At 37.9% G+C, this 21,667-nt stretch overlaps 1 protein-coding gene across 1 annotated transcript; it reads left to right on the top strand.

The window, feature by feature from the left end:
* The first annotated feature begins 10,802 nt into the window (after positions 1-10,802).
* Positions 10,803-20,287, top strand: LOC120562440 (high affinity immunoglobulin epsilon receptor subunit beta-like). Its single transcript, XM_039806153.1, has 7 exons — positions 10,803-10,949; positions 15,011-15,205; positions 16,120-16,242; positions 17,473-17,529; positions 18,229-18,372; positions 19,139-19,318; positions 20,151-20,287. Exons 2-7 carry the CDS (start codon positions 15,029-15,031, stop codon positions 20,214-20,216), a joined length of 747 nt encoding a protein of 248 aa, XP_039662087.1. The 5' UTR covers positions 10,803-10,949; positions 15,011-15,028; the 3' UTR covers positions 20,217-20,287.
* Positions 20,288-21,667: the final 1,380 nt, after the last annotated feature.

The raw sequence follows: 21,667 nt of genomic DNA, 5'->3' as shown, positions 1-21,667 counted from the left end.
GATATGGTGCTTATATTTGTGGTTACTCTTATCCTAATGTGTGTGCTGTGCATGCATCACACTAACAAAGATTTAGCTTTTACTTTATTGACTCTTGAAGGCTAAATATACAAATTTGGTATAAGTAGGCCTAGCACATATTTTCACGCCACTGAAGTGTCATTGAGCGAGGAATTCAACACCCAGCTGTTCTGTAGAGAAATCTTACATCTTAGTAAAAAACAAAAAGAGAAAAAGGATATTATGGTTAGCTAGTTTGGAAACACCCATAGTGCTCTATAATTATGTGGTTGTGGCTTTTCTATCTTCGGCGTATGAAGACTCATGGCACTGCAGTGCATCACACTGACGGGTCAAGTGCCCTTACCGAAATGAACAAGTGCAAAGGAAAACAAGTGGGTCCAAGATTGTTGTCTAGATGTATTTTTACTGAGATCAAATTTAAACAAAAGAAAATTCTAATTAAAGAAGTGAAGAAAAGTCACTAAAGGCTTTTAAAAAGCATGGATGACATTTTATTACACAAAATATATAAACCTAGATTCAAAATTGTAATATTTTGAATTACTATGTTGAATTATTGATGAAGGAGATGTACTGTCTGTCTAAAATCACAACACCTGCTACCTGTAAGGAGATCAGATCATTTAATCCTCTATAAAGGCCAACAAAGTGAACTCAAGCTGACTTTTCATGAGAAAAGCCAAATAAAACTGAACATTTTAACAAAAGACGTATTCTTCATCATTCTTCAAGCTTCATCACATAATGACACAGGGGTAGTACTAGTATTGTGTTTCGAGATGACGATCTCTCCTGTTCACCAGAGATAACTGCTGCTGGTTTTCCCAACCGGTTAAAGAGATGTCAGTCTGCTACACTGGTTTCCAACTCAACCCCAGCCTGGGGGTCTGCCCCCAAACAGAGATAAATCTGAGGTGTCAAAAGTCAGGTAACAAGTTAGGAAAGAATAGAAAAAAAACTGGTTCATCTTTGCTCTTTTCTTGTGAAAATTGTATGGTTCCACTTCTCCAGGCCTCTAGAAAATGTGATGAATATGATTATGCTTGAAATGCTCCCAGCTCATACGTAACCTTTATAAATAATAATAATAATAATAATAATAATAATATAATGTATCATTTATTAATCCTGCAAGGGGAAATTCCAATGTTTTCACTCTGTTGTTATTACACACAGTTCTGAATTACACAAACATGCTCAGTACCTATACATGCACTAATGGAGAGCTGCCCTTGGACAGGCGAGCCGAGCAATTGGGGGTTCGGTGCCTTGCTCAAGAGCACCTTGGCAGTGCCCAGAAGGTGAACTGGCATCTCTCCAGCTACAAGTCCATCACCATACTTTGGTCTGTATGGGGACTTGAACCAGCGACCCTCCCAAACCAACTCCCTACAGACTGAGCTACTGCCACCCCCCTGTAACCTGTAACCCTTGATATGCGAGGGGTTGTGAGATGGGTGTTAAGCCAAAATGTTTGGGAACCTGTGGTCTAGTCCTCTCTATCTGCATCTACTCCACCACAAGTTCATGTTCAGGGTCATTTAATTTATTTTTATACAGCAAGTCTCAACAGAAGCCAAAGAGATAAGAAACTAAAAAACAGAGAAAAGAGAACCTACGAAAAACCTACTATGCTACCCTGGAATACCCTGAAAGACATACAATAGCTGCAGAATCAAATGTACATTTGCATGGACAATGACAGTGGTACAGTTAAAGCATGAACCCAAAAGAGAGATGGGCCTCTGTCCAATGCCAGCATAAGAAATATAATAAATTCTCACAGCAGGAACTCTGCCATACATTTTGGGGGCTCAGACTGTCTTTTGATGTCGGGAAAAATACTCCAATTACCAGACCTGGCTTGCAGAGGAGACATACCTTGTTGTCTGGATATCTGTTTGCCAATGGAAAAAGGAATTTAAAACTTCTTAATGAAGCAAATCTCTCACAAGTGCTTTCCAAATTTCCACTGTCAAGTGACCCACTTACATTAATGCTCAGTTAGCAAAGGCCCACACACTGCTTCATCAGCAACTTTAAGAAAAAAGCTAACAGAAAATGATCAACAATGACAAACATCTGTGATATGGGAAGACCTTTGAGAATATTCTGGACATATTTCAAACCTGCAGTTACATTTCGGCCATTTGGGGAACTGGAAAATAATCCTTTTTTAAGTTGATGTGAAGAACTTTTTTGCAAACAGTTGCTTATTTACACATTCAGCAGATCAGTAGCAACTATAAATCATTTGAAGTTGTATTTCTGGCTGTCTGATGAATGTTAGTCAAATACTCTCTCTCTCTTTTAGCTCTGTTTTTGGTCTCCACCAACACCTGAGGCGAACATTTGGCTCTTTAGCTGCTAAATGCTCCACTGTGTTCACCAGCTAGCTGCTAAGTGTGTCTGTCTGCTGTTTGGTGCTGATCAGGTAGTGTACAGTGAGTTTTTAGAATTTTTGCTCAGAAAACTGCTGCCTGCTGTAGTAGAAAATTACGCTATGAGAGCGGTGAGAGTGAACAAATTAGTAGTTTGAAAATGTCCACGATTTTACACTTTGATCTAGACCTTGAAGTGTCAATAAGAAGAAGAATGCACACAAAGACTTTGACTTGCTCAAAAGAAGCAACGAATAACAAAAAGCTAAACACAGAAATGAGGGAAAAAAATCCATAAATCACTAAAGAGCCAAAGCGGATTTGAACCCATATATATCTAAATGTAGGCAACTTCAAAATTGTGAATCTAAATAAGACCTCTCTGCAGGAGTAAAATAATAAAATAGAACTAATATGTTCAAGTTTTTGGCGTGATCCTTCAGCTCTGTTCTCCCTCTGTTTGGAGGCCGCTACAGGCCGGTTTCTGTCTACGGCCAGGTGGGTTAAAGGGGCTGCTGATACGAAACATTTGAATAGGGGATGTGATGCTTTTAATCAGACCAGAATTACTCTTCCATGAATATGATTTGGCCACACAGCCCTGCATTGAGGCCGGCCCATCAGGTGACCTCAGGAACGCAGAAAAACATCACGTGGCAACGGAAAGATTCGCCCGCTTTGCAGGATTACATTGTGCTGCCACCCGTCACCTCAGTGTAACCCTCAACGCTGCCTTAATTCAGTCTCAATGGAAATAGCAGTCATTTTGGTAAAAAGAAAAAGTGGTCACATATTTGAATCAGGTGGTGCAGGTCAGATGGAGCGTGGGAGGGGCTAGTTTTCTGAGAGGCATCATCTGCTCAGGGCTCTGAATGCAGCTTACTTTGAAATTGGGAACCAAATATGTTTGGTTTCCAGGAAGCTGAAATAGCCTGTTGATGCTGAACAAAGTGAAGGAGACATCAAAGAAGACACAATGAAGTTAGTCGGTGACTAATATGCTCCCACGCAGAGCTGATGTTTGAATCCTTAATCTTCTTTGAAGGACTTCTTTATGGCTCAGCTACTGTGTTTTACATCTTACTTAGCCATATTTAATATATTTCAGTTAAGTATTCAAGCAGTGGTACCGTTGCTTGTCTTTACTAATTATTTTATTCCAAAATGTGTTGGAGACCAATAAATGCTGTATCCATTTGTAATTGATTTATCAGTTGTATTTTATATTCTTGAAGCATGCATTATCTGAGAAATGTTCACTTCTGTGGATATATTCCTAAAATATATATATACATATAAGTTATTACAATAACAAATTAGCTGTTGTGTTGATGTTGCTTGACAGTGAAAATGTGTGTTATATGAGAAGTTTGTTAGCTTTATAGGATTATACTACTCTTGAGTAGTCAAATATGTAGTAATCAACGTTAAAAATGTTTCTTTCAACACATTTCAATTTCCAAATAGTCATAAAGCTGATCTCCAACTAAATGCTTAAAAAGGCAATGACCTAGTTATGGACTATACCTTTATCACACGGTGCCAACAATTTGATTATTTTTTAAACCGGCTACATTTAAAGCTGCTCTAGTCAATATATTTATATTACCAGTGGATCAAATGTGTAACGTGAAAAGAGAATTATCACCCGACTCTGCAGTTCCTCGCAGCTCTACGGAGCATTTTAGTGTTTTTCAGCTCATTGGTTTGGGTTTTTGGGTAATATGTCAGTTTGCAACGTGTCCTCATATATATATATACATATATATATAGCATTTACAAATGGACTCAAAGCATAGAGAGATTAAGGTTCTCCACAGCAAAGAGAAAAAAAGTCTGTTACTTGCTGCTGCTTGCCTTGACCACAGGTCCCTGGTATTGAAAGGGCAACAGTTTCTGAGATGTCAGAGGAGATCAGACGATACTTTTGCTGTCTAGCACTTGTGACCTTTTTAGCAACAAACAACTTTTTTTTATTTCACTTCATGCATATTCTGAATTGTATTTTTCCACTACAATAGTCCTATGTTTGTTGGATCCATCCATCCACCTGACCGCCTCCCTGCAGACTTTGTCTGCTCTTTATACTACATTGCCTGACTTCCTCCTTAGAGGCATCCCTGCAGGCCCTGGCTCCCAATTAAGTAACATACAAATTAAATAGCGCATTACTTTTTGTACAAACAGTGAATGTGAACAGCCTATAGTTGGCTGCCCTTCCCCCACGTTGAAATCAATTGAATCAGGTTAAAATGAATGCATAGGTGTCAATGCTTTGTGACTTCTGCATCAAGTTAACTGATAGCCTTGAATACATTGTGGGGAATCACCCTCTAAAATCACAAACTTCTTGACTTACAATCCCTGTCCTCACACACAAGGTTTTCACTCTCTGTCCCCCTTGTTACTGTGATCCTCTGTCCTCCCTGCTCACATACCAATGTCAAGGCAAGACCCAACAAGCTTATATGGCACTGCTATGTGACCTGATGTGTCAAAGAAAATCCTCTACTATGGAGCTTTCGAGATGGTATCAACCCTAACCCAAAATGTAACCTAAAGGCATCTTTCAGATCCTTTCATACCTCTTGCCTTTTTAAACAATGTATATGCAGTGACTCCAATGTCTGTTTTGCAATATTATAAAAACAATGACACTAGCACGACACATGCTAGGCCTTCAACCATCATCATCCACCTCCTCAGTATTTAAAATAACTCCTGACTGGTTTCTCTCCCATTACACAGCAAACCAAAAGGTTAGAAAAGAGACACTGATTTGAGCAGAGCACATAGTCCCCAATTGTGTGCAGGAAATCTGTGGCAAATGGTTAAATAACATTGTTCTGGTCAGTTAAGTAAGTACTTCTCAAACATTTTTAATGCAAGCAGAGAATTATTGCTCAGAGCAAAGCTTTCTTTTATGATAAAACTGTTAACACCTTTGATACCCCTTAAAAAAAAGACCATGTAAATGTATCAGATATGAAAAACATTTAACATGTTTATCACATGTTGAACACCATTTTAATCATATACGTTTTTTGTAGATTTCAAACCTGATAAATCCATTTCATGTTGGTGCTTGTCATTTCTGGACATTTCACATATAAAATGTAAGAAAATACATGTGGAATCAACAATTATAAAAATATGCATGTGAAGTATTTGGACAATTTATATAGTAAAAACTGTGGTATTTCACATCAATATTGCATATTTCATGTATGAAAAGAAAACATGAATTCAATATGAACTTTGTCTTAAGGGAGTTGGGGTTTATGGTCTGCTCAAGGGCACCTTAGTGGTAATAATAAGGGTACTCCTCAGTGAGTGATATCAGCCTCCAATCCTGCGTTTTGATTTTGGCCCTGGTAGGTGTACCTTTAAACAGGTTACGTAGACTTCTTACACCTCATCATTTAGGAATAATAATACTTTAAAAAAACACAGACATACCTGTGGCTCTGCCTTAAGCCACGCTGTGTCTTTGTACTGTAACTGTGTTGTGCAACAGGAATTCAACATGAATCAACAAGAACATTCGAGGCACCTGCTGCAATTTTAATGAGAACAGAATATTGTAGACACAAAAATAGGACAGGTGCTTCCATCATGTTCACATATTTAGGAGTCTAGACTAAAGCTTCCTAGAATAAAACTCCTGTTCTGACAAAAGTATGACTCTGCTTAAAAAATAGCTTGCATTGTTATGTGTTGCTATTTTAAAACTACACAGATTTTAAAGTGTTATTTGGGAGGGAATTTGTATTTCAGGGCTATAAAAAAAAAAAATCAGGGATTGTATCTTTAAAACTCAAAATATAACGTTACTTGGATGTGTTGTTATTTGGATGCATTGTGTTATTTAGGGATATTAAGAGTGCTTGTCAGGTAGATACATGTTTCTAAATTCACCTATTACAATACAGGCCAGCTACAGTAACCTATGATTGACTCACATTGTCAGCTCAGCTCCGAATAAGGTCAGAAAAACTTTATTTTAATCAGTCTTGCATCAGATCTTTAAAATAAATGCATTTCAAACCAGATTATCGCTCAGTTTTGAATCTTAAAGCAATGATTCAGTTTTGTCATGGTATTGTAAATCTATCAAAAATTTGTAAAAACACAAATAAGTGCACAGAAATACACGGAAGGCGCCAACAGTTTTGTTGTCATTACTTAGAATTCCTACAAACTACAAACTATATCTTTAAAACATATATCATCAATATTAAAATACTCAATATTCATATTGGGATATGTTTGTTCATTGAAATCACTGTTCCTTTCTCAAGAAAACGAAACACTGTACATGCACAAATAAGGAAAAACCCAGCAGGTAATGTATGTGTGTATATTTTAGGGCATGGCCGCCACCTAGTGGCAAACGGTGTCATCACTGATGGAAATTAATGAAATGGCAACACATGCAGCCTCTCATTGAAGAAAACACTTAAACCATTAGCTCAACCATTAGCCTAGCATTCAGCTTTAAGACATTAAGGTGTAGTTCATATAAACCCTCCTATTGCTGCCAGCACAGCTTTACATGTGGCGACCACAAATGTAACAATGTTAAAAAACACATGGAACACAGCCACCGGAGTTTTTCGAGGATTATTTATTTCGTTTTTTATTTTTTATTTACCCACATAGTGGAGTTATCAGTATCAGTTGGTCTGAGCTTTTTTTATTTACAAGCAGATTTCGGGTAAAATATTGTTCAAGAGTTTAATCCAGATGACTGACTTGTATTATATTTTCTGAACTACATTCCAGGCATTGCAGACTGGCTGCCCTCTAAATTGGAGATGTCCTCGTTATACTCTCCAATCACCGAAAAATCATTACACTTAATCTCCAAACCTTGGTTTGCCATCAGTCAGCTTGGAACATTTCGCCACATGTAAATCTGTGCTGGCAGTACTAGGAGGGGTTACACCTACACTTTAATGTCTTATAGCTTTAATTCACTTCAATAACAATATATATCTCACTAATCAAAACAAATAATGTAATTGTATCTAGTGAAATTAGTGATTTGGCAGGGGAGTTTAACTATTTTGCAAGGCACCATATGCATGTCACATTCTCATGAGCCCCCCTGAAGGTCTGATCACCGAAGTGCCCCTGTGGATAAAATTTCCCCGGTAAAGGTTATGGTGAAATGCCAATTCTTTCAGCCTATTCTGGTAATTGTGTTTGTTTGGTTAAACATCAGGAAAATTCCTGCTTTTGCCATCGTAATCGTATTACTTTAATCTTGTATAAAAGAAATGAATATGCTCTCAAGGTAATATTAACAACAATATTAGTTTACCAAGGCACCAAGCCAGTAAGCAGCACCCAAACTGGCAAAATCCCCAGGATATATTGTTCGTCCTGGCCCGAGTCCGATGTTGAACAGGCCCACCTTTATCTGTACAGTCTGAAAAAGATTCCAAACAGTGAAATCTCTGTATTTTATTTAAAATCTTAAGACCACCAGTTAACACTGTACATTAATGAATAGATTTTAGTTTCTCTCCCCCTAAGAGCTGAAATTGCATTGCTCGGCATCAGCAACGTACACTGAGCAGCACATGGTACTGTAGCAAAGAGACTTGAGGATCTGATACAGCGGCGGTAACATGCTCTTACTGTCAGCCGCCACAGTCACCACAGTCACTCCTTTGTCTTTGACAGGAGTGATGGTCATCTCTCATACCTGCAACATGATGTGGAGGTGGCTTAATAGACGGAGTACTTATTCATCCAATTGGGGAAATTGCAGTGTTACAGGGCAGCAAAGTAAGAGACTAGATTCAATTAGACACAAAACTAAAAAGCGATGCAAATGTAATGTTATACTAGAGCTGCAACAATTAATCAATTAGCTAGTCGATCCAAGAGAAAATTAATCTGCCACCATTTAGATAATCAGTAATCAAAAGTCCCTCCCTGATGTATACAAACCTAACATCTCCTTTAATACTCCCAATACTTCTTCCCAATAATCTTTCATCTATATATATATATATATAACTGATATTTACGGTCCACGCCTAACATTTTACAGATAACCGAGGATATAAGTGATGGGTTTTTTGTTGAGGTGTCCACATTCTGACTATTGGAGTGGTTTGCTGTGAAATCTTCCTGGCTATAAGGTATAGTACAAAAATCAATTCATTTGACCTCATTCTGGTAATAAAGACCTTCCAAGTGTATGCTTACCTTGGATAATGCATTAATAATGTATCTATGCATGAGGGATTTTAATGTGACATACAGAATTCTTTTTTAGATTTCTCATCTTTCTGCAAGAATAATGGCTGGTCACAAGTGTCTCCTTTTCCACTACCTTTTGCTGTCTGTTGTGTAAGTATAATACAGTTTTGAAAGTAAAATACAAGAATATGTTGATGGTTTTTAGGATGCCAATTTCAATTTGTGGATTTGGAGTTATTATAACACCACAAAATCATGCTCTAAATCATCAGTGGTTTATGCCGTGGAAAAGACCTCATACTCCCGGGGTCCTACAATATGCAGAGTCTGATTGGCAACGACCAGCATGTCTGGGTGACTTCTGCCAAATATGGATCAGGTCAGGGGGAAAATAGTCTTTTTGCAGAAGAGCACCTTCACACTAGGAATCCCCCTCATAGATACAGATGGGAAAGGTCAAACCAAGGTTAGCAACGTTAAAGATAAAGACAACCGAATTATAAAGCAGCTGAACCAAGCCACTGAAGCCTGTGGGGGCGATAATGCGGTTCTGACTTACACTAGCGGCACTGGCTTTGGTACTTTCTGGGGAATGTTTCTGACTCCAAAGAGAGTGGCTGAAAAGGTAAACCCATGGCTCAATCAATACCTGAGACAGTTTTACCCCAATCAGCCCAGGCCATGCTTTGGTATCATTGCCATGGACTTTCCTGGCATTGACCTCATTCAAACTGTTATCAATTTAAACTGGTGGTAATTGTATACAATGTGCCCCATCATGTGTTTGAGAGGTTGAGTATTTGAATCTGAGGAAGTCTTTCCTGTATTGTCATGGTTCACACTCTATCGATATATCTTAAAATATAAAAGGTAATCTGAAAAGTGATACTCTGCTTGTCTTTGTCAGTTGTATCCTGAACTGTGTAATTTTGGAAGCAATGGCATTTATGACAAAAATAAATTTCATTTTATTACCTCCTCATTGATGTGAATTGTTGATTTTGCATCTCAATGTCTTTGTATTTAGTTTAGTGGTGCCTTAATGTGCTTCTTATCAATACATTGGTGGAATAAGTACACAGATTTATTAGTTTAGGTAAAGTACCAATACAACAACACATCAAAATCCTCCAGAAAAATATTGCATTTAAAATCTTACTTCAATAAAGTACTATTATTAGTACATACATATCTACTATGCTTCTTGATATTCTGAATGCTTCTTACATATGTATGAAGCTGTAACGATAACAATATTATAGCACATTGTAGGAATTTATGCTAAAATGTGACCAATGACTGGTCTGGCCCTAAAAAGGCCAGACTTATCTGACTCCAATTCTATGGTCACTACACTCTGAATAGTGTTCGTTTACTGGTAGATCAGAGAAATAAGACTCAGGATCCGAAATAAGACTCAGGATTCGTTAAGTTAATAACAAGCTTTAGTGAAGAATGATATTGCATTCTACAATTACGTGTACACGGCTCAGACACGAATACAGGTCTATCTTTCACCTATCCATCAGACAAAGATTCCCCCTGCATCTGATGCCGCTAAGTTAAAATACTGTCGTATTTATTCAATTCTGTCCGTCCCTGGTGGTGCTGTCATCAGTTTGGATCCAGTCCAGATCTTCTGGCTCCAGCCGGCTCCTAACAATATGTAACACACTGCATGGAAGTATGACCTCGGCCTTTCCCATTCTCAGGTCAAAAGAGACAAGTCGCTATTGTTGGATTTGAACACCTGTGTGTTTCTAATCTTCTGAGTTTCATGAGAGCCGAGGTCACTTCCATACTCTGTGCCACAAATCCCGCGCTTGCAAAACATTGCTCCATTGTTGCCTTGTTTCCCCCCCCCGATCAGAGAAGACCTTTTTTTCAGGCAATATCTCACACTCCCTTTATAATGTCTTATCACTTTAAAACCAGATGGCCTCTCATAACCCAGAGAAACAGAGGCAACAAGGTCAGCTTCATGAACTCTAAAAACATATTACTTTACTCTCACAAAATATATTCTAACAACAGATAGAATCCATTCGGTTGCATAAAAAGATTTTTTTAGGTCGTAAAAATACTGTAAATAAAAACAATCAACACAAAGTATTCACATTTATTATTTTGCTTAGCAAAATAATCAACAAAGGGTTAAGTTTCTTTATATTTTCCAGGTAAGGGGAGGTACTTCTGGTAACAGCTCTGTCTCTCCTTCCTGGTTTCAGAGCAATAATAACTGCGCAACAGCCTTACTATCGGCCAGACTTTGTCAGGCAGAGTACATTCGTTCAGCTTTTTCTTCTACTCTAAAACAGACACAAACATGTAAGTCTTTTTGTCATGTTTGATTACATTTGTAAAGGACCTTAATTCAATTATAGCCAATCCTTATTATGGTCCTGTACTGCTATGTAAGTGAACCTATAGCCCTACATTTAAGATATTTAGTGCTCATAAAGTGTGTTTTTGGAAACTTATCAGGAGAGAAAATGTGTACCTCAGGCGAATATTAACTATTAAAAGTATGATTTAATGGGATGATGTACGGCAGATGTGTATTAAAATCAATGTAAAATCCAAGATGGTGTGTAACTTCTTTGCTCACGGACTGCAGGGCTCAGTGCTGTCAGTGGAGCATATTAAACTATTGAGAATGAGGACATACCATGTAAATAAAACAATTTTTGTTTGATTTGGACAAAAATATTTTGTTGGAGCCATAATGTAACATAGATTACAATACAAATATAAAAACATAACGGAATATATTGCAGTAGGGCTCTCAGGCATTCTGTAATTGTGTTCATCTCCTGTAGATCGGCTTTTCTAATTATATCTGAGTCAGCGCACATGTAGCCTAGGCATTTACTCTTCCCTCCTCTTTTGCATCTTTTGTTGAGGAAGTAACCTCCTTCAATGTGCATATGACAATTATTCACTGTGGACTGTAATATTTCAGATGTGTTTGAGCAAGATTCCTGCTCATGTTCAAAACTTTGTGCACATTCAAAATATATGTGTTCTTCTGTTTGGAGGAGTCGTGATATTTTGAGAAAAATAAAGTTATAATAGGCTATTACAAGACTAAACAGACCACGGAAGGCGCGCTGCTCATCTCTATTTTTACAGCGGGAGTGGACACCAAGCAACGCACAGGTCTGCTTCAGAGTTCTGTGTGTTTGAGTCTGATCCATAGATTGTAAATGTCACGGCACGGTAACTTAATGCAAATGAACAGACTCCATATAATAGTAAGAAATGTCATTCTTATACGAGGCTCCTTTTTCAACTACAAGGTCAATATTGTTTTTCATTAAAGACAAAACAACGTATTATCCGTGCATTTATATGGAACTAAGCTTTAGGAGCTTTCCATCTTTACTGTCCTCCCTGTTACGTTGCATTCAGAGATTGACACTTTTTGACTGGCGAGATGGTAGCGACCGGAAACAACAACTGCAAAAGTAAGTTGTTCAAAACCTTTTTTAGTAAACTCCATAGACAGTATATAATGGACCAACAGACCCCCGTTGCTCTGGACGGAGACCAGTGAAGGCTATTAGAAGCACTTTTCCGGTGATCGCTAGCTTTACTGCGCAGCCTCCAAACATAGAGAGACGACGTAAATGTGACGTGAGCAACGTGTCTGAAAGTTGGAAGTCTTCTGGTAGCTGTGCCAAGAGAAATCTCAATCATTCCCAATCTTACAGAGATGGAGAGCGTAGGTATATGTAAGGAGATAACATAGGCACAGGCTAATTATTGCTAACTAAAATGCTAGTTAACATTAGTAATTAAACCTAAACAGCTCATGTAAATCGAAACTGCCTGCGAGCTTATCCTGTACTATACGGTAATTCCTCTACTATGTGACACAATCGTTAGCCTATTTTTACAAAAACGTCTGCTACGGAGCCATAACGTGAGGTACAAGGTAATGGAGCCTTTTATAGATTGTCGTGTTTCTTTACAACTAAACAACGGACAAATAGAGTCTTTAAACGCTTCAGATGTAAAGTTATTCTCTGTCAAGTGACGTCAAAATGAATGCTAGTCAGTGGAATGCTAACGGGAGGTGATACCTTTGTAGCATCAAAATGGCGCCATAGGAGGTTCAAGTTCTGAACATTGACATATATATAAGGTTCTCAAGCGAAGCTTACCCCCTTGGTAAACTCTGACCGACTCTGGCCACCGAAGCGCAGCAACCCGTTGATGCCGCTGTCGCTGCTACGTCACCTGGATCGTTGGTCTGATTGGTTGAAGGATTATCCAATTGCATACAGAGTCATTTGAACTATGCCCGTTGATCACGCCTCTTGTGCAGTAGAAAATACAGAGCAGACTCGGACTCCCCAGACTACTGGTGTAGACACATACATCCGACGGGCGACCGTTGACAGAAAAAGGTTCAGTCTTAAAAGCTTGAGCTTGGTCTGGTGATAGAAAGACTAAGTTCCCCTAGCACTCCCATTCAAAAGGCCATTTGACCGAAAAACAAGAATACGGTAAATCTTAAAAGTGGCCGTCTTAAGTATGCTTTTAAACGAAAGTTTGACTCGGGTACATTCACAAAAACACCCTATGGTTGCAGTTTGGCGAGAGTTACGCTTTAAGAGAACGTGCACACTCGGTTGCCATTTCTTTATGCAATTATCTAGAAACTATTGCAGACTTATACTGTAGAACAGCCATTCAGATCCTCCCTTCATGTAGGTTATTAATGTAATGATCAGATTTTGTTTAAACTATTTTAGAGATGTTTTGAATCAACTAATGGTTATTTTGGAGGATGTGGTGCGGATGAACTGTATTGCATCCTACAGAGAGGTGTTTCTGTTATTTGGCCTACATACCAAAAACCCATCAGCTAGCCTGCCAGTGTCTCCTACACATAGATACTCTAGACCAGAGATCTTCAACAGGGGGCCCTCCAAATTATTGTCAATTTTTCAATTTTTTTCATCAATTTAAATGTATTTACATAATTCTAAAATAGTATTAGCAAATTATAAATCCCTACTGATGATAGACTTACTGACCTATAGGTAAGGTAGTCAATAAAGTAGCCATCCAGGGATACAGTTAATCCTAAAATTCCACATGTATGTGTAACATTAAAAGATGATTTATGAAATCATGCCAACAATTATTGTTTTAAGAGCTTGGTATTCTATGCAAAAAAAGCTATATATAAAGGTTTTAGGCCGCCCTACACTTTATTGTAGGTCCAGTTTAATATGCAACTTAATTTGCTACAATATATGTAGTGGGGGGGGTGTTCTTGCTCCGTCTCTCTTTCAGTTAAGGGGTCCTTGGCTTAAAAACGTCAAAGACCCCTGCACTAGACCTTCAGTATTGTACTTCCCTAAAGTTTGGGGAATCATAAGAGACAGATGTAAAAAAGAAAAGGGACAATAATAACCGCAGAGCTCGTGATATCCTGAGTTCTTAGTATGGGTCAAGCTCTAAAAATGCTGAATCGTGCAATTTCTAAAATGCAACTTGATACATAGGCTACTCTATTAGATCTTTCCTGCCTGGTAAATGCCACTTCCCTAGTTTATAATGAGGGCTTTGTATTAGAAACTAAACCTTGAGCCTAATCAGACATAGCCCTGATGGGTTATTTTTTCAGACTTTAGAAAACTCCCTCCAGAGCCATTAGACATTATACATCTGCTTCTGCAGGCTCTGCAGCACTCCTCCTGCTAACTAAACAGATCTTTTTGTGCAGAATTTGTGGGGTGCCCCTTTTAACTTCAATCATTATCACACCTCTTAACATAAGTCTGCCAAGCCTAAGGTGTGATGCTGCTAAAAAAGCCCACACATGGATTAAAACAAAGCCTAGGAAGCACTAAAGGGCTGTCAGACCATTCAAAATCGCTACTTAAATTTGTAATTAATTAATAATAATAATAATAATCATATAGATTTTTTCAGGCTTTTGCTTCCAATCAAACCCCAATTTATCAACACAAATGACGATTTTGTAAGTAACAAGAGAACATATATAGTTCTTAAACAATATATTACTATAATAGTTACTATCAATCATCCCCAATCATTATGATTCACTGTTGTATGCACTATGGTGGAAACTGTGTTGTGCACTTCAAGTTTAACAGCCCGAGTTGTAACAGTTAGAGATTTGGAAACTTGGCAGTGAGCTTCCCATAAAAGTTCCTCCCAGATTCAGGACCTAATCGTCTGTTTTACACAGCCGTGGAACAGTGGGTCTGGAGGAATAGAAGACAAATCAGCACACATACTTTAACGCTAAGACTCAGCAAATAGTTATTTAAAGGTCAAAGAATCAGCAACATCAACCATGACCTGATACAGTAAAATTTTAATTTTCTTTACTCTCTTGTTTCTTTCAGTCTACAGGAGCAGGCAGGATGTCTGTGACCATGACCAAGGCCGATGGGATCACAGTGTTCACTGTGACCTCTGACCCCCAAAGTGTTTATCCTCCTCTGTGCCAAATCCTCAAAAGCCTTTGCTACAGCCCTGTGTGCTGCTCTGTGTCTCAGCACCTGAGAAGAGTCCAGAGAACTTCTCAGTCAGTACTGGGGGTGAGTTACAACCTTTATATGTTTTTCAGTTGCCCTGTGAACTTAATCGTTAAAGCTTTTGTATGCTACACTGAATTTTTTATTCAGTACTTTTTCTTTCCCCACTCAATTCTGATTTCAACTTTGAGTAAATAATCTATTTTTGTGGAATAATTCAACAAAGCGGCAACTTTTGGTGAAGCCAACACGGAAGTGCCAAAAACTGCAGCTCCTGGAATGTTACTTGTGGCTGGCTCAAAAAGGGAGTCAATCTCCATAGACCCCCATGTTAAAATCAACTTCACAGCACAAATAAACATGTTTACAGCCTGGTACAAAAAACGGTTTTGGTCTGTATAGCTAATTTTCCCCTTTATGACAACTGGGAGGGAATGTTTTTTTTTATAACTCAACCTTTTAAATTATATTCAGGCTTAAAGTTATGCATAATTTAGAGTGTGGCGCTTTGAGTGACAGGTGGCTGCCGTCACAAGAGGCGAGCATAGACTGAAGGCTTTATTTGGCCGCCTCAGATCCATCCACAATCCACCTCTTATCCCATTTTTGGCGACAGCCTGAGCCACCGGGAGCCGCCCACTTTGAGCTTTCTTTTGGCTCTTCAGAAACCTATGGGTGACGTCATGTGGACCACATACAACTCCATATTTCATACAGTCTATAAATTAAACTAAAACAAATTCTTGATCTCTGCAAAGTTTTTCCATTACACTCCCAAGGCTTTGTACCTGCCTTGGAGCTCCATGTAATGTTATGTTTATATAGGAAAGCTTCATTTAAAAAAAAAAACTATGGGGGAAGGTGATCCAATATAACAATAACAATTGCAGCACATGGGTGCTCTCTAATTACCTTGAACAGTGTCACCTAAACTGTACTCTGTGTTAGCTGTTCATGCTGTGTTTCCTCCTGCACAGGCTCTGCACATTATGGTTGGGTTGCTCAACATCGGCCTTGGAACGATACTCATTTGCAGTCAAACTGACAATTGGGATGGGCCATTGTATCAAACCGGATTTCCTTTTTGGCTTGGAGGATTGGTAAGAAAGCTACTGTTGTATTTGTTCTTTTGTGTCATAAATAAAGTCCAATATAATTTGCCTTGCAAAATGTACATCTGTAAACTCCCAAGCCTCTCCCAAAGTTAGAGTGAAGACAAATACAATTTTACAACTTGGGGCTGTTCCGGTGATTCCAAGGAGAACCACCTAACAGCTGTTCTCATACAGTACAGTGTAAATTAAGACTGATCTCACTTTGCAATTGCCAAATGATATAAAATACATAAAATTCACTACAGAGTTCTGAGTCCAATCCAAGCATATTTTAACTGATCGGTATTAGCTAAGCTTTTTTGACGTTGGACTACCTTACAGAATTCTGAATATTATTATTGGACATCTTAATCTCTTAGTTCTAAAATGACATTGATCAGTACCGGTTGCTTTGCCTCTTTTCTGCCAGTGTGATTGATGATGAGGGTTACCTAGTTTCGGTGCTTAATTTGTAAAGTGGGAGGTCCCGGAGTGCAGAGGGGGGGTGGATCCGGCGACTCAAACCGGGGGTTGGAGGTAACTGAACAAAAAAAAAAAGTATTACACTGCCTAGCTTCTCTGACTAAAAAACCTAAACAACGCTGTGTGTACATCAGGGCAATGTTTTTATTTCAGAACACGCACTGCATCGGTGCGAAATGTAAAAAAATAAATAAAAATAAAAATACACTGCAACAATTGTTTTCACAAGCAGCAATTATCCATCGGACTATTAAATTAACCAAAAAACCCACCGTGGTCTGCACATTCTTGATCGGCAGAAACGTTTTTTGCTTGTTTGGGATCCGACTGGCCAGCGTATTTGAAAAAGTTAAGCAAACTTTGTTGTCTTTTTGACATTTTACAATGTTCCGGCGTGTTCCGGCTCAAATTAAGCCCTGCCTAGTTTCCATCTTGATATTAATAATTTTATAACAATAATAATAATATTCTTCTGTATGAGTACTAAACATCTCAAACAGTTGCTTTTTGTCCTCTCATACGACTAACGTTAGTTATAAGACCTTGATACACTGGCCCACAGCGACTAACGTTATGTGACCCCTTTCAGGCTGATGCAGGACTTGACATGATGAGGGTTACCTAGTTTCCCTCTTCGTGCTCCAAATGCTGTTCACTCAGTCAAAGATACTGTGAATGACATTTATGAATTTAAGTGTTTGTTTGGAAGAATGGAAGTATAAATATTTTGTTTTCTTTTGTTTTTTTCTCTAGTTTATTTTGTTTGGCACCATTGGCATTTTGTCTGAGAAGTACCCCAGTCCATGTCTGGTGAGTAGTTCAGCCTTATAACATCTTCATGCTATCTTAAAATAACTTCTTTCATTTTTATTATCATCTCACATTTTTGTTTTAGTTCAGGACAGATAAAATGGAGAAAAATGTTGTTCTTGGTACAGAATATACACACCCACATTGTCTCACATTAATAGAGTATATATATTCATTGGAAAGGGCAGAATATAGGTTCAGAGTCTTGCTCCAAGGAACTTTGACAGAGTTGCAGGGTGTTTTTAAAAGTAACCAGCCACACCATTATTATTATTATTATACTGGCCTGTATGTGTGTATATTGGCATATATACATATTTTTGTATGTATATATAAATATATATATTTTTTTTTTTTCTACCCATTTAGGTATATATTTACTTATGTGTACATGTAGGTAGGAATAAATGTGTATATTTGTGTATCAGTAGGTATATTTGTATTTTATATTCATTTGTTTTTCATAAATACTTTTTCTTTTCAAAATATAGAAGGAGGAGTATTGAGGTAATGTTGGTTTCAAACAGTGTTAATCATATAAAATGTAATGTTATTGTGTCATGAACAATGTCATGGATATATATGCAAAAATCTGAAAAAAAGTAACCAGCCACACAGCTGTTATTAGTGTAAAGGGTAAGATAGTCGGTGGCTTTTACATTCCATGAGTATTTATTCCAATATTGTCTTTTATTTTAGGTCATCGTCAATGTGATCCTGAATCTAGCAGGAGTTGCTTTTGCCATTACAGGCATCGTACTCTATAGCATAGATATGGCACGCATTTACATGTGGTGGATGTGTTACGACAATAATTACTATTCAGGCTACAGCACACATGACTAAAAAAAATAAGGAAAAAAAAAAAAAAAGTTTTTTTAAAGTGATTATCAATTATTGATAATTTGTCACTATCATACAAAAATGCCAAACACAAGCTGGTTTCAGCTTCTGAAATGTGAGGATTTGCAGCTTTTCTCTGTTTTTATGATTTTAAACTGAATATTTACAATATTTATTTTTTTACTTTTACATAATGCACTTCTGTAATAATTTGTCACAGCCCAAAATAAAAGTCTATTAAAAATACAAAAAATAAGCCACACTTGAATGTAGTGGGTCAAGTAAGAACCAATTACAGTATACTAATTTTATTAAAGTGCTCATATTATGCTTTTTGGCTTTTTCGCTTTCCTTCATTGTGTTATATATCTTTTTTGTGCATGATATAAGTTTACAAAGTGAAAACAGAAAACACTGTTCACCAACTGCTCCAAACAGCTCTATTGTAGTCCAGCCTTTACTTCTTTGATGAACGTGCATCACTTTGCAACACGTGTTATAATGCACGCCTAGCTGCTAGCGTGGAACGCCCTCATGCGCAACTGACTAACTAGCAGTGCTTACCTAGCTACTGCGCATGTGTGACTCCCAACAAAGGTGGAATAGAAGTGTGATGCCTCAGTGTGAGAGCTCAACACACAGGGTGAAACAATGAGCTGCAGCAATGTGTAGTACAACAAAAACATGGTGTTTTTTGAAAATAAACCATATAAACCTATTCTGATATAACCTCTAAATACAATTATGAATCTGAAAATGAGCATAATATGAGCACTTTAAATCTATACAGAACAAACAAATGTGTTTCTTTGTGTCCAACCAGATGCTTTTGAGAAGCATGTATGCTGTGCTGATTGTCCTGTCAGCCCTGGAGCTGTGCCTTGCCATTAGCTCTGCCGTCATGGCGATCAAGGATCTAAAGAGCAATGAGAAGGGAGAAAAGGAGGTAGAGTTTAGGAAAATCAAATTTCATTGTTAAACCTGTTGTTCATCCAGGTTGAGTAAACACAACCACTTTATTTCTTTTCTTTTTAAGTCCTTTGTTGTTTAAATGTTGTATGTGTCACCAGAGCTAACTTTCAATTTTCAAATGGTGCCCCATTTGTAAGGAACATGCATTTGTGAGATGAGCAGCAGCGCTGAGTATGTGGGTTGCGCCCAAGAAAAATTTGCCAAATCTTCTCTGCCAATGCCAAACAGCTTATTCTGCCATTGACTCATTTGGTGTTTGGTGGATTGGATGATTGGAGTTTGAAGAAACAAGACATATTGGCAATTTAACAATTGATTAATTTCACAAACAGGAGCCTCAGTAGCATGTGGAAGAACTATCCACAGGGGCACCATTTGAAAGGGAACTAAACAGGCTTTCCAACGGTATAAGATTTATTGCCTTGTTATCGCAGAGAAATAATCTACCAAACACAAATTTCCTTACTTTTTGTGCTAAGTTTATTTAGTGTGCAGACACTAGAATGGTATTGATCCTCTCATCTAACTCTCAGTAAGAAAGTGAATACGCTTATTATGTTAAATGTTGAACTTTAAGAACTTGAAGAACTGCCAAGTTGTATTTTCTTCCACATTCTAAATTTCACAATATTAAAAAGGGTGGTAACAGAAACAAAAACAAAAATAATTATTCAACAGTGTATCCCTGCAGGACATAGGACAGCAGTACAGTTCATGAGTGTATGTAATGTGTAAATATGGTGTTAAAGATTTGAGAATGTTCGCACCTTTTTATCAACGTTACAATGTTATTTTTCATTTTTTAGAAGACTGGTGACCCAGAACTCTACAAACCACTGCTGGAGGAAGTCACCTGTAACCCCACAGTCTGAATGAAAATATCTGCTTTGTGCTCTGAGTTACCAGGTATAATCCTGTGCATTCATACCATTGAGTGTATGTAATGTCAATGATTTAGTCAAATTCAGGTGGTATGCTTAAAAATCCTGCACTTATATTTTGATGAGTATGATTTTCTATTGAATAATGTGCCTTACGGTCAGCTCGTGTAGGTAAAAGGGAGGTTAATTAATGTGAGTGTGTAACATTGATGGATAGATACGGTTTTTGTTTGCTATTTTACAATATTAAGTAAAAAAAAAAAGTCATCAAAACTGTTGACTGTACAAACGTTTTGTTGTTTGTGCTTCTGCTGTGTACTTTATAATAAACCTTAAAGCCTGACACAAAAATGTAATCAGTTTAATAACTAGTTGTGCTCTTTGTGTACAAATAATAAACTATAATTATTAAAGTGCTCATATTATGCTTTTTGGCTTTTTCCCTTTCCTTCATTGTGTTATATATCTTTTTTGTGCATGTTATAGGTTTACAAAGTGAAAAAGCCTAAAGTCCACCCCAAAGTGACTTACCATCTTCCAGAGAAAACACTGTTCAACAACTGCTCCAAACTGCCCTATTGTAGTCCAGCCTTCACTTCCATGACAAACGTGCGTCACTTTGTAACACACGTTATAATGCTTGCCTAGCTGCTAGCATGGCACGCCCTCATACTCTGCTTCTGACTGGCTAGTAGTCCTTACCTAGGTACCTCTAAATACAATTATGAACCTGGAAATGAACATTTCATGAGCACTTTAAGGGAAGTGTATTAATTTAAAAAATAACCGCTATTTAAGGAGCAAATAAGAAGGCATATCATTTCTAGATCTGTTTTTAGCTAGGCTATATGCTAGCGCCATATACTAGGTGCTTAATTTATGATACTCACCCTCATAGTTGTGGACGTAACTTGATATGTCCCACTTCAAAGCTTTCTCCCGTTTCCTGATGGGTGCAGGTGAAAGTGCGTCGACCATTCTGTGCACATTGTTGACATATAGGAATAATAAAGCGATGGACAGCGCGGGTAAATAAACTCGGTTACAGAGCAGCCACGTTCTACAGACGTTCTAAAGTAAAGCAAACGCATCCTCAACGGGGCAGGGATCATTTCACTGGTCAACACTACAGCTGGCATTCTATTGGTTGGGGAATTTTTATATGATTGTAACACACAAAAAAAATACGAGCGCAGGAGAAATCCAAGAGGAAAAGATTTGTAAGCGTGCAGAAGCAGCCTGAGTGCGAGGAGAAAGGCCGAAGCTGAGAGCAGGAAATCTGTCCAAGTGTCGCGGAGTTAATAATTCCACTTGCCATTAAAAGGTAACTTTTCATTTGGCTAGTAGTTTCCATATGAGACAGACTTGTTCTGTAACATGAGCGCCATCTATTGGTGCTATTCTGCAGACTTCAGGGTAAATTCTTAAACCATCACCAGTCT

Source organism: Perca fluviatilis, chromosome 7 (assembly GCF_010015445.1).
Source record: "Perca fluviatilis chromosome 7, GENO_Pfluv_1.0, whole genome shotgun sequence".
In the NCBI taxonomy this organism is placed as follows: Eukaryota; Metazoa; Chordata; class Actinopteri; order Perciformes; family Percidae; genus Perca; species Perca fluviatilis.
The sequence above is the reverse complement of the archived record's forward strand: the minus strand, read 5'-3'. Positions and strand labels throughout refer to the sequence as shown.